The following is a 16,832-nucleotide window of genomic DNA, read 5'->3' on the forward strand; positions in this document are numbered from 1 at the left end:
GCATATTTGGACTTTGTTTTTGTGAAGCTACTGTTGAACTGTTATGCTTATACGTGAATACAATGGTCAATACTTGTACACAACTTGTTACGATACGTGTAGAACATACGTGCTATACTTGAATACAAACCTGACTTGTATGATAAACGTGCTAGGACGTGGTTGATCACATTGTAGCTTAACTGAACTTTTTGTGTATCATACCGAGCAACCCCGGGTGAGTTCATTGCATTTTCTCAAGCATGCGTCCCGGTGGTTTGGGACAACTGGTAAACATTTGGAAGGGAAACCTTGGGTAAACAACTTAATCGGTTTTGGTTATTGAACATGGAACCTATCATCGGATTGCCTGGAGGGCAATGGGGGTAATTAGTTGATAGCGCTATTAGGTGGGAAACCTCACACCGGGCCGTAAGGACGGGCGTGAACTAATTATCTGGGTATCGCTATGGTTGTTAAGAGGCACACTCCTCGGATACATATGGGCACACTCCCTAGGGTATCTAGCGTGAGCAACATAACATCGGTCGTTAAGGGGTACACACTCCCCGGATACATATGGGCACACTCCCTAGGGTATCTAACGTGAACGACATCGTATCACAACACTAAATCGCGTTAACATACATCTGGTAACAAGACACGTTAACAAAACCTTGAACTCACCAGCGTAGTCTGACACACTTGTTTGCATGCTTGTAGGTCATTAACGTTTTGAACATGGACTTGCTATCTGGGAGTGCTGGAGTGGTCATGGATCGAGGCTCTTGGATTAACTTACATTTGATACATTGGTTTTAAGTATATTTATGAAACAATTGCTAAACGACTTATTACATGCTTCCGCTACACAACACTTTGGGAATTGATATTATGTTTTATTTAAGTATTTACCATTGGTTCAATGTGATTGGTGGCTCGAACTCTGATGCGTAACACGCCTCGCGGGATTTCCGCAGGTGGGATTTTGGGGGTGTTACAAACCATCTTACGAGAACACAGAAGTTTACTCCAGATCTACATCAAAAAATGAGTACACTCAGTCAGGAAGTCATCAGAGAGAGTATCGTGGTGAACTACACCCACACCGAAGACAATCAGTTCATACTAGGCTGGGTTCTCAACGAAACACCCACACCGATGAATCTGATCCAACCTACCATGTGAGTGAGAATACCAGTGTGTTTAGTCGCTTGCAGCCCAATTACAACAAGTGCAGACCTCGTGCGGTTTACAACCCTGAGGCCGAGCATAATTACGATTTGATTTACCGCCCTACGGAAGCAGCGGAAAATTCGAAATTCATCATGGAAATCGCTCTCGCGCCACTTGAGAAAGCGAAATTACCATCTAATGTGGGAAAGTTCAACGGGTTGACAGACCCGGATGATCATTTAAGAGTGTTTACAAGCGCAGGGTTGGTTGGGGGTTGGACCCTACCATTATGGTGTCACCTATTCGTACAGACCCTAACCGGCGCAGCAAGAATCTGGTGGTTCGATAACTTACCAATCGGAAAAATCACATCGTGGAAAGATCTGCGCGAAAAATTTCTGACACATTTTAGCCAACAACGACGTTCTATTCGCGATACATTTGATGTAATGAACATTTGGCGTCACGACGACGAAAATCTGGAGGACTTTATCACCAGATACAACAAAGAGGTACTGGAGATTGGCGATGTTCATGAGCAACTAATTTGCGCTCAATTCAAATATGCGGTTAGATGCGATGACATGACTAAGGTCTTATCCGGAACAGAAGGCCTTCCAAAAAGTTGGGAGAAGGTGATGGCAGCGGCAAAGGTTTACGCTCAAATTGAAAAGAACCTTACCACAAATAGGCCGCCGCCACCACATAATAGACCCGCGAACTTAAGCTCCACTGGCGGGAGGAAGTTTAAGAAATCATGGCGTGATTCTGGCTCGGGAAATCATTTGTCTGAAGATGCTCGAGCAACGATCAACAAACTTACTGCGCAGAGGGAGACCAAGCAGGAGAATAGGGAGAGACAGTGGACTCCCTTAACTAAGACCACGGCGGAAGTTTTGAGTACTGAAGACTATCAGTTCAAACCTCCAATCCCCATGAAAAGCAAGCGTAGACAAGACCCTGCCCAATATTGTGAGTATCACAAGGACAGTGGCCATACCACTAACAACTGCATTTCTTTACGCACAGAAATAGAAAAAGCCCTCAAAAGCGGCGAGCTCACACATTTGCTTCAAAATGTGCGCAAGGAAATAAAGCAGATAACTCGGGGTGAGGAGGGCCCAAGCAAGAGGGCGAAAACTTAAAAGGCAACTCTATGACTTCTCCGCGGGAAAACACGGTTTATCAAGATAAAGCGGGAAAAATAGAGAGTAAGTTAAGTTTTGTCTATTTATATTAGCAAACTTTGTAATGGCCTCTGCGCCCTATCCCTAAATAAAAAAAGCAAAGTTTCTATTATTCTTGTGTTTTTCTTACAAAGTGCATGCAATTTCTTTTGGTAAGCGCAAAAACATTATGGTAAACATAAAATCAAGTCTCATGAACAGTCAGTGATCATATCACACAAGACTATACGTTCACACATGAGCTTTATACCAACTTCATTTGCCTTACCTAGTCAAAGTAATTGTGTCCATGCAAAATATTGTAAAATCATCAAACAAACAAATAGAAACGTTATACTATTCCTGGGGCACAAATACGCCTCAAAACTATCAAGCACGGCAGTGTTTTAGTTACTTGCGCAGCAGCGCATCAACAAAGCAAGGATCCATATCCCAAATATTACAGAATTGTTCAAAACAATCACAAACAAAATTTCACGACAAATCTTCATCGTCATCCGGAAAGATTTCTTTCAGTTGTGCCACGTGATCGTCAGATTGAAGCGCAACGTTTATAAGATCCATAACAGGGAGCTGCAAGTTATCAAATCTTGTTTTTAGAGCTGAAAGCGCAGCGCTTGTATCAACACCAAAAGTAGCAGATTTGGTAGTATCCCAATCGACCTTCAAGGCGCTATTCAAATGCTGAGAACACTCAGCATATCCTTGGGCATACCCATCCTTTCGCGCAGCAACAACCAAACGCGCAACGGTTTTATCCAGCTCTTCAGAATTTAACACTGATTCATCAACCTACGAAAATAAGAAGGGGTAAATAACAAGAAGGCAAAAGTATTCCCGCAAACACCAAAGAATAAGAAGCAACTTACACAGGCAATTCCACGATCTTTCAGCCACGCCATATCACTCTTTAAAGGTTCAAGCTCGCTTCCGCTGTGGCTCGCGCCGTTTCAGAATTTTCCAATTTTTCTTCAGTTTCAGTCAAACGGCGAGAGGTTTCAGCCTTTTCGAAAAGCGCATGTTCCAGATCCTTTTTAAGTTGTTCCTGGTCAGAAAGCAAAGCAGTAAGTTCTCCTAACTCTTTATCTCCAAGAGCAAGAGTGGCGTAAGCTTGTACCTCTCGTTGCTCACTGCGCTCCCTATGAGAACGCGCTTCTTCCAGCGCAACCTCTGCATCAGCCTTCTCCTTTTCAACCTTTCTATCTCCGCATCCTGTTTCTCCAGTTTTTCAATCTCAGCCTTGAGATATTGATGACATTGCGAAGATTTACCTTATCGGCATTATCTTTTTCGCAAATTCTCTTCCAGTTTTTGCGTTCTTCAGAAAGGAGGGCAGCTTCAGCTTCCGCTTTCCTCTTCCAACCTGCAACGGACCACTCCTCGGTTTTACGATCAGCCTCAAACTTGGCTTAATCAGCTTCCAATTTAGCTTTTAGCTGAGCTAAGCACTTTTCATCACTAACAAACTTCTTCTGGGATACTCTAAAAGCTTCCCAATCCTTATGCATACTATGCCACTCACGCACTATGCGATGAGTGGTAGAAACATGAGAAGCAGTCTCCTCAAGGTAAGCTTGATAAGTTTGTTCATGAGACCGGCTTTCTTGAAACTTGATCTCCCCAGGCGGAAATATCCCCTGCAGCCAATCTCGGCACACGCGCCAATCCGAGAAAGTGTCACCTTTTTTCAAATTCCAAACAGGGGCATGCAGCTCGGAAGCATTTCTCTCCGAGTAAGTTCTGTAATAGTAATCCCCCAGGGTTTCCTCTGGGCGGATTGGAGAATTTTCGCCAGCACCGGAAAAAGAGCCTTGCTCCTCAACAGTAACCTTCTCAACACGCTCAGGCAGAACATCAGAAGGTTTGGGAGATAAAGTTGAAACAGGAGTCTTCTCAGCAATTTTTTCTTTCTCCAAGTCTTGAGCAACAGTTTCAGGAGTTCATGGATTATCAACACCATCCACAATTTCTGGATTAACAACCTTTTCAACTTCCACAGCAACATCAACAGGCTTGTCAACCTCAACAGTCTTCTCCACACCACCATCAACAACCTCCGTAGTCTCTAACTAATCAGCAACAGAAGCACGCAGAGGGGAAGGTGGGAGCTCTTCATTAACCACAGGTTGCGGCTCCGTGGGAACAGGGGAAACAGGGGTTTCTGAAAAAACAACAAAGCCCGTAAATATCTAATATGCATAAGGAGAAAAAAGCAAAGACAACACTTACTAGGAGCAGACTCAGAGATAAACGCATCCAGATTGCCTTTCCTGGTAATTTTCTTCCTCCGAATCTTCTTTGGGGGCTGACCCTCAACGCCAGTATCAGCCTGTTTCCTTTTACCAGCATTCCTTTGCACCAAGTGTTCAGGACTAGATTCCAAGTCAATAGGATCATTTGGGTTGGATGGAGGGATATCAGCAGTACCTCTTGGTTTAGGTTTTGGTCTCCTAACAGTAACTGTAGGCGTAAGACCCTCCAAAGAGTTAGAAACCACCACATAATCACACCAGGGGTCAGGGGAACGACGCGTACCTTTCTTCTCTCCTCCAATATTTTTAACTTTGGAAGGTTGACACCTTTCAGCATCACTCTTTTTAGGCACAACATTACCGGTCGTCGCGCGTTTCTTCTTCTCAGGGCCAATGCCCAGGTTCGACAACTCACATATGGAAGTGCAAAGAACAATTTACTCAGAAGCGCAACAGGAAGAAAGCAAACAGTAAACCAATATGCACATAGCTTACCAGCGCCAGCAGCAGGCTGAGCAAACAGATCCGCATCCCACGTAAGAACAAAATTTTTCACAATTCTATGATACCAAAGCTCTTCATCAGGTTTCTTCTTAATGGTACCCATCTTTCCACCTTCTCTCTTGAACGTGACAACATATAGCGAAACAACTACAAGGGAAGAAAGGCAAGCTCAAAAAAAAAAGAGAAAGGAAAGAAGGAAAAACCCCAATCTTACCATGACAATCCTCCGTATACACCGGCTTGTCATCACGGTCCATTTTCCAATTCAAGCTCATACTGGCACCGACAAGGGCTTTCTCCGGTAAGGCGATGTTGGGAACATCCTTAAGATCTTGATACCAGTTCTCGTCAACAGGGGTCTGGATTGTTTCAATAGGAACATCTTCCTTTCCCCGTAAAACCATCCTCACCGGAATCACCCCGGCCTTGATAAAGAAAATTTTTTGCTTCCAATCATGGAAGGATTTGGGAGGATGCTGCAAAATCTTTTTTACAGACGCTCTCTGAACAAACGAGTAAAACCCTTGGGTACAGTGCATTTGGTGAAAAACCCTAAATCGAGGAACAGTCGGTTCAGTGTGCATTGTCCGACACACAAACTCAAAGTGTCGAACCCTAACCATGCCAATAGGGTGCAGTTGGGAGATATGCAACTTGTAATACTCAAGGATTTCAAGGAAAAATTTTGTTACAGGCAAACGAAAGTTACCTTCACAGAAGAAATCCCAAAAAAGAGTAATATACCCAGCCGGAGCATCTGCTGCTGTCTGGCCCTCCTCAGGATACAGGGCACCCCAGTTCTCCGGGAATCTAAAATTCTGAACCAAGCCATCGAAAGTTGCTCTGGGCCACTTTAACGGTGGAAGTTCAGTAGACATTTCTTCAGATAGGTCTTCTTGGTGCTCTCCGGTTGACATAAGAAGAAGAAGAATCGGCAAATTCTTTCTTACCAGTTAAAGAAGACAGGAAGGGGAAAAGTTTTCAACAGTATAATGATTAAAAAAGGGGTAACTCAAGCAAACTTATATACCCACCGTCATAAATAAGCATTGGTAACTGCCATAGCACCTTTTTCGGATATCACAGTTACCCAAGCAACAGAGGCGAGTGAAAAACAACACAAAACGCGAGCTCACGCGCGCGTGTAGGGCACGATTGGACAGGTAAAACCTGACAGTGACAGCCTGTCACACAGGCCTTACTGTATCATCCCTACCCTAAAGTCAAAGATTTCCAAAGTCTATACAACAAGCAAAGTAAATCTTCTCCCAGAAGATTCCCTACTTTCGCGCTAAAAAACATTTTTCCTCTCATAAGTCCAGTGCTCCACTTACTTGCATAAGAGCAACACTAGACTGGGGGGACTTGAAGGGGTAAGGTCCCAAAAACCTCATAATGAGTACTTGGGACCATACCACAACCTCGTATTCCAGCCCTTCTTACCTTGCGCGGCCGCGCATTGACTCTACAAAGAAGGCTTAAAAAGTCAGATAGCAAGTAACACTTGCGCATCATAAAGCCTTGCGCTTTCCTCCATAAACAAAGGATGAAATTCCTGAGATAAACATCTCCCGCTGAATAATACCCAGACTTGGGATTTATTTATTCAGCTGACTCCACACGATAAGGAGTTGCACCAGATTACAGCAGTAATCTTCTAGAAAGACCCAATCGTGCACCACTAAAAGGTTACAACCGTCTGGACACGTGTCGGCACCTTAGGCGTCTCTAAAAATCACGATGATAGCATGTAATTGGAGAGAAACCTCCACTTGATCACTTTCCACGTGGCAAATCCCTAGCCATAGATCTAAACCACGATCCGTGTGCACTCACGTCGGATCAAGAAGCTTAACGGAAGGAAATGTAACCGCTTACGGGGTTAGCATCTTCCGTCAACATTTCACCAAACGGGTTTTCCCGCCCAAAACTCTCGGCTATAAATAAGAGAACAATTCAGGTATGAAATTTAAGTTACACACACTTCTTCAATACTTCTTCTTCTTCATAAACACATACTTATTCTCACGCCGGAGTCGGGTCAAGGAGAGAACCCCCTTCTCCCCTTGACGAGGCTAATGGTGCTTTGTTTTGCAGAGTTTATCGGAGAGGAAGATCGGTAACATCGAATCAAACGAGAGAGAACAAACCCCTTTATGCAGATCCAAACCCCCTAGATATTTCGATCCCGGTCGTTTATCTAGTGTTTCTTCAGTACATGTGCATCCGTACGAATGGAGGTCCATTCGTAGATGTGTAGTTACAGATGTACTGTTGCTATAAATAGGAGTGTAGAGTCTTGTTCATGGTTTGTTTTTAACACTACTGGATTCACACATGGTCAACTGTATGTGGCATTATCAAGAATTAATAGTAAAGTCGGGGTAAAACTACTAATTATAGATACAAATGGTAAAATCATGAATAAAAGATGTAATGTTGTCTACAAATAAATATATAGATATTTATGAAATATGTGAATATTTTTTGGATTCAAATTATTTTTGGTAATGTGCAAGTTATAATTGTAACTTTCTATTTCTCATTAAATGTAATGTACGTATATACAATAATAAGCATTAAATAAAAATATATTTATTTTTGTATTATTTTCAATGATGGTTTGATTATATGTTTCTCTGATGAATTTTATAATACTAACAGACATCATCTTTATATTAACTCATTTATGTCAATTTGTTATATAAATGTTTCTGTCTTTGATTTGCTTTTACAAGAAATATTTATATTATATAGTTTAAATGGGAGTGGAAAACACAACCGCAAACCCAAGAGCAGCTCACTGAATTATTTGATCTTCTTCAAATGGTCTATAACTTTGATTGGAAAGGAGGTAATGATTGTTGGAAGTGGACAGAAGCAAAGGACGGGCTGTTCTCTGTTTCTTCGGCCAAGAGATTGCTTGCCAGTCATCATGTGGGAGACGAAAATCTTGGGATTAAGTGGAAAGGTTGGGTCCCGTTGAAGTGCAAAATCTTAGTTTGGAGGATCGCTAGAAAGCGCATTCCTACGATGACTGAACTCATCAAACGGGGAGTTCCTATACAACACGCAGATTGCAGATTTTGTCAAGAGGATGTGGAAACTACTTCGCACCTTTTTACCGGGTGTCGTTATTCGAATGAGGTATGGTTTCGAATTGAAAATTGGTGCAAGATAAGCCACTCCTTTCTTTTTGACATCCTGGACTTACTGGATATGCCGGAGTCCCAAGCCACGTCCAAAGACGCGAAGCACATTCTTCGGGGCATCGCATACACGACCATTTGGATGATTTGGAATGAAAGAAATGATCGCGTTTTTAACGATAAGAAGAGGAATCCGGTTCAGCTGGTGGAGAACATCAAAGCGACGTCTTATTTTTGGATTCGTAATAGATCCCGTTGGAAATTTAAGGATTGGAAAACTTGGTGTAAATTCCCTTTGGATTGATGTAATTTGTTTTTCGCTTAGTCCTTGCTTTAAAGACTAGCGAGTTTGTTAATGAAGTTTTCCTTTAAAAAAAAAAAAAAAAAAAACACACAGGAACTAACCTAAAATCTTAATATATTTGTATGGTAATCTTAAAACACAAATTTTGGTGATTAGACAAAAAAAAAAAAAAAAAAAAAAAAAAAAGAGGCTACTTATGAAGAAAAATAAAAGATGAAGGAGTTGCACATAAATTCGAAACCGATTAATTAATTAATTATGAATGAACAGAAAGCCGTCGCGAAAGTAGCCAACAACGAACCATTCACCGTCTTCCCAATTGACATATCTCCAAAACTCCTCTTTTCAATTCCTTCCTTCAAACCCTATATATACGTATATCTATATGCATATGCATATGCATATCTAAACACGCACACCTTCTTCATCTATCTTCCTCCTTCCGCTTTCAATTCCATAACACTTTTCCATTAATGGCGGAACCGGTGGAGCTTCCGAATCGAATCGGAATTCTTCCCTTCAGGAACAAAGTCTTGTTACCTGGCGCAATTATTCGAATCCGATGCACTTCTCCCAGCAGGTTGTTGTTGCTACCTTATTTTGACCGTTTTTCATAAGAAATTTCATTGATATTTTGTTTTTTACAGATTTTTTTCGGTGTTGTATGATCGAATTAGAGGTTATTTATGTAGTGGAAATCGATGTGTTGTTTGGATGTTATAGCTGTAATTTTCAGCGAATTTGGCTAATCTGATTTTGTACTTGGTTGACTCCAAATTAGGGTTACTGATTTTGTGTGTAATGGTGGTTTTTGCCTGTGAAAGTGAGCTAGAAACTTATACATGGAAGCTTTTGTGGTAGGTTTAGAAAGGATTTAGCTATTCTTTCGGATAAGTAACTGCTGATTCTGTTTATCTGTAGTAGATATCCGTGTGTTATTTGGATGCTTTATCTGTAATTCTCAGCGAGTTTGTTGAAATTTCGTTTAATTTTATTTTGTAGTTCGATAAGTTCTAATTAGGTTTACTGAATTTAATCGTATAATGATTGTTTTTGCCTGTGAAAGTAAGCTGGATTTATAAGGGAACTTGAGTAGTTGTTGAGGAGACATACATTGAAGCTTTTGTGGTTAGGTTTAGAAATGGTTTAAGCATTTAAGCTATTTTATGGTGTGGGTTGTCGTTGGTTGAACATAACTGGTAATTTTGATTACTGTAGTGTTAAACTGGTGGAGCAAGAATTGTGGCAGAGGGAGGAGAAAGGTATGATCGGCATTTTGCCAGTTCGAGATGCTGCAGAAACCGTATCAGCGGGTTCCATGTTAACACAAGGTGGTTAAGTTTATGTCGTTGCATTCACCTTGAAGAATATTAGTAACTCGCAAAAATGGACTTTTTTTTTTTCTTGTTGAGACGCAGGGGCAGATTTGGGAGACAAAAGCTCAAAGAATCAAACAGGTATTCCAGCTTCTCACAAGCTTGATGGGAAAAGTCAACAAGAACCAATTCATTGGCATACAAGGTACATATCGATAGAGGAATATGAGTTTTCTTCACCCATGTCATGTTGATCACATGTTCATGATCTGATGTCTAGTGTAAAATTTTAATGCTAGGGGTGTTGCGGCTCGTGCATTACATCTGTCAAGAGGAGTTGAAAAACCAAGTGGGAGGGTCACATACACGGTTATTCTTGAAGGTCTATGCAGATTTAGTATCATGGAGCTTAATACAAAGGGGGCATATTCTACCGCAAGAATATCCCCCCTTGATATGACTAAGGCTGGTATACATCACAACCTGATTATTGCATCTACTTGATTATTATCCTTTGTAAAGTTTCTAAATATGTGATACGTTCACCATGCTTAGTTTCTTATGATAATTATTATTATTTTTTATTTCAATCAGAGATGGAGCGAGTTGAACAAGACCCAGATTTTATAGCACTTTCTCGTCAGTTTAAAGCAACTGCCATGGAGCTCATTTCTGTTCTCGAGCAGGTATCAGTGACTAATGCTATAGTTTCTCTCAAATTTTACGTGTATTATGATATTTGGTTAATACAATGCGTTTTCACATCATGGGATATATTGTTGAAGTTGAAGGTTGCAAGGATATACTTGATTTGTCTAATGTCTTTTTTACATATTTTTCTCTAGAAACAAAAAACTGTTGGGAGAACCAAAGTTCTTTTGGAAACAGTTCCTTTGCACAAACTGGCAGACTTCTTTGTTGCAAGCTTTGAGATTAGTTTTGAAGAGCAGCTGTCAATGCTAGATTCTGTCGATGTTAAAGTAAGGCTTTCAAAAGCCACAGAATTAGTCGACAGGCACTTACAGGTAACCTCATGGATCAAGTGATAAATGATGGTTAGAATACACGTAACTTTTATCTGAGTTACTAGTTTTGTGATGAGAGTATTGAAACTTGTATCAGTCGATACGTGTGGCAGAGAAGATAACCAAAAAGGTTGAAGGACAGCTGTCAAAATCACAAAAGGAGTATCTTCTTCGTCAGCAGGTCTGCTTTCTCATCTGCTTCATGGCTCAAAATTGTTCTTATTATATCTCTGTTCCGTCTCATCTATGTTCTGTTTACTTTATAACCAGATGAGGGCTATTAAAGAAGAGCTTGGTGACAATGATGATGAAGATGATGATGTAGCTGGCCTTGAAAGAAAAATGCAAGCTGCTGGAATGCCTCCAAATGTCTGGAAGCATGCACAAAGAGAACTAAGGTCTACCACACACACACACGTATATAGATATATAATCTTCTATAATCTAAGTGCATCTAGTACCAAGTTATTCCGTAGTTTTTTTTGTAAGCGTTTATTTGAAGTACTGTAATGCTTCATCAGGAGACTGAAGAAAATGCAACCTCAGCAACCTGGATACAACAGTTCTCGTGTTTACCTCGAGCTTCTTGCTGATTTACCGTGGCAGACAACCAGTGAAGAACTAGAATTTGACCTAAAAGCGGCAAAAGAGCGACTTGATAGTGACCACTTTGGTTTAGAAAAAGTCAAGCAAAGGATTATTGAATATCTAGCTGTTCGCAAGGTTGACCAGCAATCTACTTCACCTTTCTGTAATTGATTAATTCTGTGATGACTTACGAATCGAGTTACAATTTTTTTTTGTTGCAGTTGAAACCAGATGCAAGAGGCCCTGTCCTATGCTTTGTGGGCCCACCAGGAGTCGGGAAAACATCCTTGGCGTCATCCATTGCTGCTGCTTTGGGTAGGAAGTTTGTACGAATATCCCTTGGTGGTGTGAAAGATGAGGCTGATATTAGAGGCCATAGGAGGACATACATTGGCAGCATGCCGGGCCGACTCATTGATGGACTAAAGGTGACGTTCAAATGATTTCAACTACAGATCTATTTCATCATGATTACCAAACAACGTGTGTGTTCATTTTGACTTTATTTTTTTCTTTCTTTCTTTCAGAAAGTTTCCGTTCGCAATCCTGTTATGTTGCTGGATGAAATTGATAAAACAGGATCTGATGTACGTGGTGATCCTGCTTCAGCACTACTGGAGGTTCTCGACCCTGAGCAGAATAAATCATTCAATGATCAGTATCCTACTTTAGGGAATGCGTTGATGTTTTTAACATTATAATCATTAATTAAAACTTTTAGCTTATAGTGGATGTAAATGAGCCGAGTTGAGCCCGAGAGATACTAGGGGTGCAAACGGCTCAGTTCGAGCTTTGTTTTCAAAGCTCGAGCTCCATTCGTTGGTAGTTTCTCAAGCTTGGCTCGTTTATAATCTGTTAATCAAATATTAAAAAAATAATGTAGATAATGACTCGTATAGGCTCACGAGCTTGAAAAGTGAAGCTCGGGCTCAGGCTCGTGTACGAAACAAGTTTTTTTAGGTTCGGGCTCGGCTCGGCTCGGCTCGTAAGCAAGTTTAAATAAGTTTTGGCTCGGCTCATTTACTAGAAAACTTTTAAATAAGGGGTAAATGTTACTAAATATTAATAAAAACTAATATTACACTAAGGCTCGATAAGGCTCGACGAGCCAGACGAGCTTCACATGCCAGGCTCGATAAATAAACGAGCTCAAGCTCGGCTCGTTTCAAGCTTTTTCTCGAGTCGATCTCGAACAACTCACGAGCCGCTTGGCTTGTTTGCACCCCTAGTGGATACGGATGGGGGTACTTGGTTAAAAGCAATTAATAGTGTAGCAACAAGCTTTAGGAATCCAGAAAAACGAAAAGCCACTATTTGATTAGAGAGTGACTTCCGACTTCATTTCAGAATTGATTCCTTAATTCATGTCTTGTCTTAAAGCTACTTAAACGTTCCTTTTGACCTGTCAAAAGTGATCTTTGTGGCGACTGCTAATAGAGCACAGCCAATTCCTCCTCCACTTCTAGACAGGATGGAAGTCATCGAGCTTCCTGGATATACAGCTGAAGAGAAGCTTAATATCGCAATGCGCCACCTAATCCCACGTGTTCTAAATCAGCATGGCTTGAATTCTGAGTTCCTCAAAGTTCCTGAGGTATTCAACTTCTTTTTCTTTCACTTTTTCATAAGTTCATGTAATTTCTTCAAAATAATAAAAAAGTTGCATATGTATCATACTAGTAAATAATCTCGCACGTTGCAGCGGAAATTGGTCATTATGGCACCGGCACTCGCTATAGTAACTGAAAGAGAACCTAAAAACTAAAGTCAAAGATATTGACACTTGTTTTACATTGATCGAAAGCTATAATATTGGTACCGGTGGTACGGTACCAGCACTCGTATAAATTAAACTCGTGATACGCGGTTGCGTTTGATTTTTTTCTCGACATTGCAATATAGATTTTATTTGAAAAAGAGTTGTATTCAAAATAACGGTACGATGACTAACCGAGTCGGTATATAGCGAGTGCCGGTGTATGATGTGCCTCAAAAAAATAAAGTCATGTTTTGCATCAATCGAAAATCATAAAAAATAATATCATGTTTTAAACAAAATTTGTATCGAAATGTAAAGAAAAAATTTAACGCAACCGCGTATTTAGTGTTTATAAAAAACAAACAAACGAAGGCTATAAGAAAAAAAACAAAACTACAAGGTTAAAAAATGTATATTATTTATAGTATTAAGGCGTGTAATAAACTTATAAAAAAAGTCCAAGTTACCGTTCACGCAAGTTGGTAACTGACATAAACTATAGGGTTAAAAACGGATATTATTTATAGTATAAGGTGTAATTGAAACTAATACAAAAAAAATAAAGAAAAAGTCAGTTACTATTCACAAAAGTTGTATAACAAATAAATAAATAAATAAATATATAATATATAATATAACATATTGTAGGGGATGGTGAAACTTATTATTCAACGATACACTAGAGAAGCTGGTGTGAGGAACCTAGAGAGAAACCTTGCAGCACTAGCTCGTGCAGCAGCAGTAAGAGTGGCACAACAGGAGCAAACAGTGGTTCCACTTAACAAAGACGTGCACCAAATATCATCACCATTGCTGGAGAGTAGACTTGCGGAAGGAGAAGTGGAGATGGAGGTCATACCCATGGGTGTGAACAATCATGAAATATCAAGTGCATTCAGGGTTCTGTCGCCATTAGTTGTGGACGAAGATATGCTGGAAAAAGTACTTGGGGTGCGCACTTCACTTTTATATATGAATATCGTTACTTTTCATGTTCTTGATTTGGTTGTTTTAACCGAATGCAGCCTCCAAAGTATGATGATAAAGAAACTGCGGAAAGAGTTGCAAGTCCGGGGGTTTCTGTGGGGCTTGTATGGACCTCCTTTGGTGGTGAAGTCCAGTTCATCGAGGCTACATCGATGATCGGCAAGGGGGATCTGCACCTTACTGGCCAACTCGGTGATGTTATTAAAGAGTCGGCACAGATAGCATTGACTTGGGTACTGCATTTTATTCTGATTTCCTTGCCTTTTCCTCGAATTGTTTATTTATGAAAGACCTATACTTGAGGAACAATGGGGAGGTTGATTGTTAATTTAGAGGTGGAAATATGGGTCAAAAAGAGTGATCTATGCTATATAATAAAAGGAAACCAATGGGGGACTCCGGACTCGTGTCATCCATTGGAGCCATTCACTTTTTGTTTTATGGATACTTACTTTTTAATTAAAGATAGTTATTATATCATTAATAAAATGAATTTAATATGAAATTAACTATTAATTTTTTAAATAGACTCTTTTTACTTAAAAGCTTCACCCAATTCAAAATTATGTTGGGTAAAATCTTGGTTTTAAAAAGCGAGAGGCGCACAAAAGCGACGAGGTCTAAAATTGAGGCGCGAAGCGCAAAAGCGGTAGGCTTTTCGTACCCGAGGCGCAAGATGTTTATATATTTTTTTATATATCCCATAGGTTTTTAGCTTCCTTTAACCAAAATATAGCTATAAATAAGGCTTTTATACCCTTTTACTTACATGTACAAGTCAAAAATACCCTTTTACTTTTGGGCGCTTCTTGTAATTACCGCAAAATATTTAAAAACAAAGAATAATGATGATAGTTGCTTTTATGAGTAATTTCTAGAAAATTTTAAATATTCAATGTGGTTATGGATGGTAAGAATGGTAAAAATACAATATGTTATTAAAAAATCAAAGTTAATACCCAGTTGAAAGAAATAGTATTTTAAAAATTAATTTAACAAAATTTATACCTTTAACGTCAATGTTCATTTTTCAAATACATATCATGACGACTGTATATGCTAACAAATTACATTACATTTTGTTCTTTTAGAATAATACACGGGTTTATTCAACCGTGCAAAATTTTTTTTACTAGTTATATAACATTATATTTATCAACCCGTGTAACACATGGGATTGTAACCTAGTATTTGTACAAATTAAAACAGACTGGGTCTGGTTAGGTTGACCCGGACACTTTTTTCCATGCTTTTATATATATAGTACGTTTCGGGCGACTTTCAACCCATCTGCCACATTTCTCTTTTAACTTATTCTTGCTTATTATACCCATCAGAGATAAAAATTTTACCCAAATAGACATGTACAGGTAAATTGACACCACTAGTTTTTATGCGTGTAATATCCCGTTTAATTCTGATTAAATAGTTTGTCCTGGTCATTTAGTGGATGACACATTGAAACGCAATAATGAATATTTTTTTGATGGAATCTTTATTCCATCTTTTAAATTTGAATTTACTTTTTTCTATAGTCAATGTAGAATTAAGTATGTGACAGTGTATTTTGTTTTGTTTGGAAATAGGTAAGAGCTAGGGCAACAGAACTCAACTTGACTCCTGCGGAAGAAGGTGGTAATCTGCTTGAAGGACGGGACGTTCATATACATTTCCCTGCGGGGGCGGTGCCAAAAGACGGGCCATCAGCTGGTGTTACACTTGTCACTGCACTTGTTTCCCTTTTCAGTCGTAGACGAGTAAGGTCAGATACAGCAATGACCGGAGAGATGACTTTGCGAGGCTTGGTTCTACCTGTTGGCGGCATCAAGGATAAGGTCGACATTTGCTTCTTTCCAGTATTTGTTAATTTAATTCTAACATGTAATTGAGAGCAGGTCTTGGCGGCACACCGGTACGGGCTTAAGCGAGTTATCTTACCCGAGAGAAATTTGAAAGACTTGGTTGAAGTGCCTGCAGCTGTTCTTGGAAGCATGGAGGTATGCTTGTGTTTTAAAGTAAAGGAAATATGTAAATATTTACAATTATCGAAGCTGATATTTCTGTTGGTTGGTGCAGATACTAGTGGCTAAGAGAATGGAAGATGTACTGGAACATGCTTTTGAAGGTGGGTGCCCCTGGAGACAGCATTCTAGATTATGACTACTGATTTGATCTAACATAAAACATCACCGCTATGCTTGACAATGAAACCAAGAGGATGATCTTTTGTATGTATTTTATGTTCTTACATGTATCTATGTGACATACACGTACTTCCGTAGGTTTACACATTATAATGTGTATAAATCATCATTTTGTGAATGTATATTTTTAAATTCTATAGAATGTCGTGCATTGGTGTTTCAAGTGTGGAGGTTAATCTGCACAACAGTGACTTGAGGCCTAGAATAAGGTTGGCCGAAACTAAATCAGGATCCTATTTTCTTTGGTCGATTTAATTAAATTTTGAATAAGCTGGTTTCTATATTTCTGGCCAGTGATTTTAGGCAGATTAGAATCAGCTGACATGCGTATTGGATGCTTCCCTGACCTCACGTGGCATAAAGGATCGCATGTGGGCCATCCTGTAGCACAACGAAGCGCCC

The 16,832-nt window shown here is 39.8% G+C and overlaps 2 protein-coding genes across 2 annotated transcripts; both read left to right on the top strand.

Annotated features, from left to right (window-relative positions):
• Positions 1-1,307: 1,307 nt before the first annotated feature.
• Positions 1,308-2,300, top strand: LOC110913541. The gene has a single exon (XM_022158361.1). The coding sequence runs from the start codon at positions 1,308-1,310 to the stop codon at positions 2,298-2,300; it is 993 nt and encodes a 330-aa protein (XP_022014053.1).
• A 6,492-nt stretch (positions 2,301-8,792) lies between these two features.
• LOC110911282 (lon protease homolog 2, peroxisomal) lies at positions 8,793-16,593 on the top strand. The gene is made up of 17 exons (XM_022155885.2): positions 8,793-9,131; positions 9,770-9,882; positions 9,970-10,072; positions 10,167-10,336; positions 10,462-10,553; positions 10,713-10,892; positions 10,990-11,073; positions 11,163-11,290; positions 11,414-11,615; positions 11,702-11,908; positions 12,008-12,138; positions 12,861-13,074; positions 13,888-14,190; positions 14,265-14,459; positions 15,813-16,061; positions 16,122-16,223; positions 16,303-16,593. Exons 1-17 carry the CDS (start codon positions 9,025-9,027, stop codon positions 16,384-16,386), a joined length of 2,664 nt encoding a protein of 887 aa, XP_022011577.1. The 5' UTR covers positions 8,793-9,024; the 3' UTR covers positions 16,387-16,593.
• The last annotated feature ends 239 nt before the right edge of the window (positions 16,594-16,832 follow it).

Source organism: Helianthus annuus, chromosome 8 (genome assembly GCF_002127325.2).
Source record: "Helianthus annuus cultivar XRQ/B chromosome 8, HanXRQr2.0-SUNRISE, whole genome shotgun sequence".
In the NCBI taxonomy this organism is placed as follows: Eukaryota; Viridiplantae; Streptophyta; class Magnoliopsida; order Asterales; family Asteraceae; genus Helianthus; species Helianthus annuus.

Bases quoted from the DNA above. Each gene is read 5' to 3' on its own strand.
- LOC110913541 (XM_022158361.1), top strand. From the start codon at position 1,308: ATGGAAATCGCTCTCGCGCCACTTGAGAAAGCGAAATTACCATCTAAT.
- LOC110911282 (XM_022155885.2), top strand. From the start codon at position 9,025: ATGGCGGAACCGGTGGAGCTTCCGAATCGAATCGGAATTCTTCCCTTC. The intron at 11,074-11,162 runs GTCTGCTTTCTC...CTTTATAACCAG, and splicing joins AGTATCTTCTTCGTCAGCAG to ATGAGGGCTATTAAAGAAGA. The intron at 16,062-16,121 runs GTCGACATTTGC...AATTGAGAGCAG, and splicing joins TTGGCGGCATCAAGGATAAG to GTCTTGGCGGCACACCGGTA.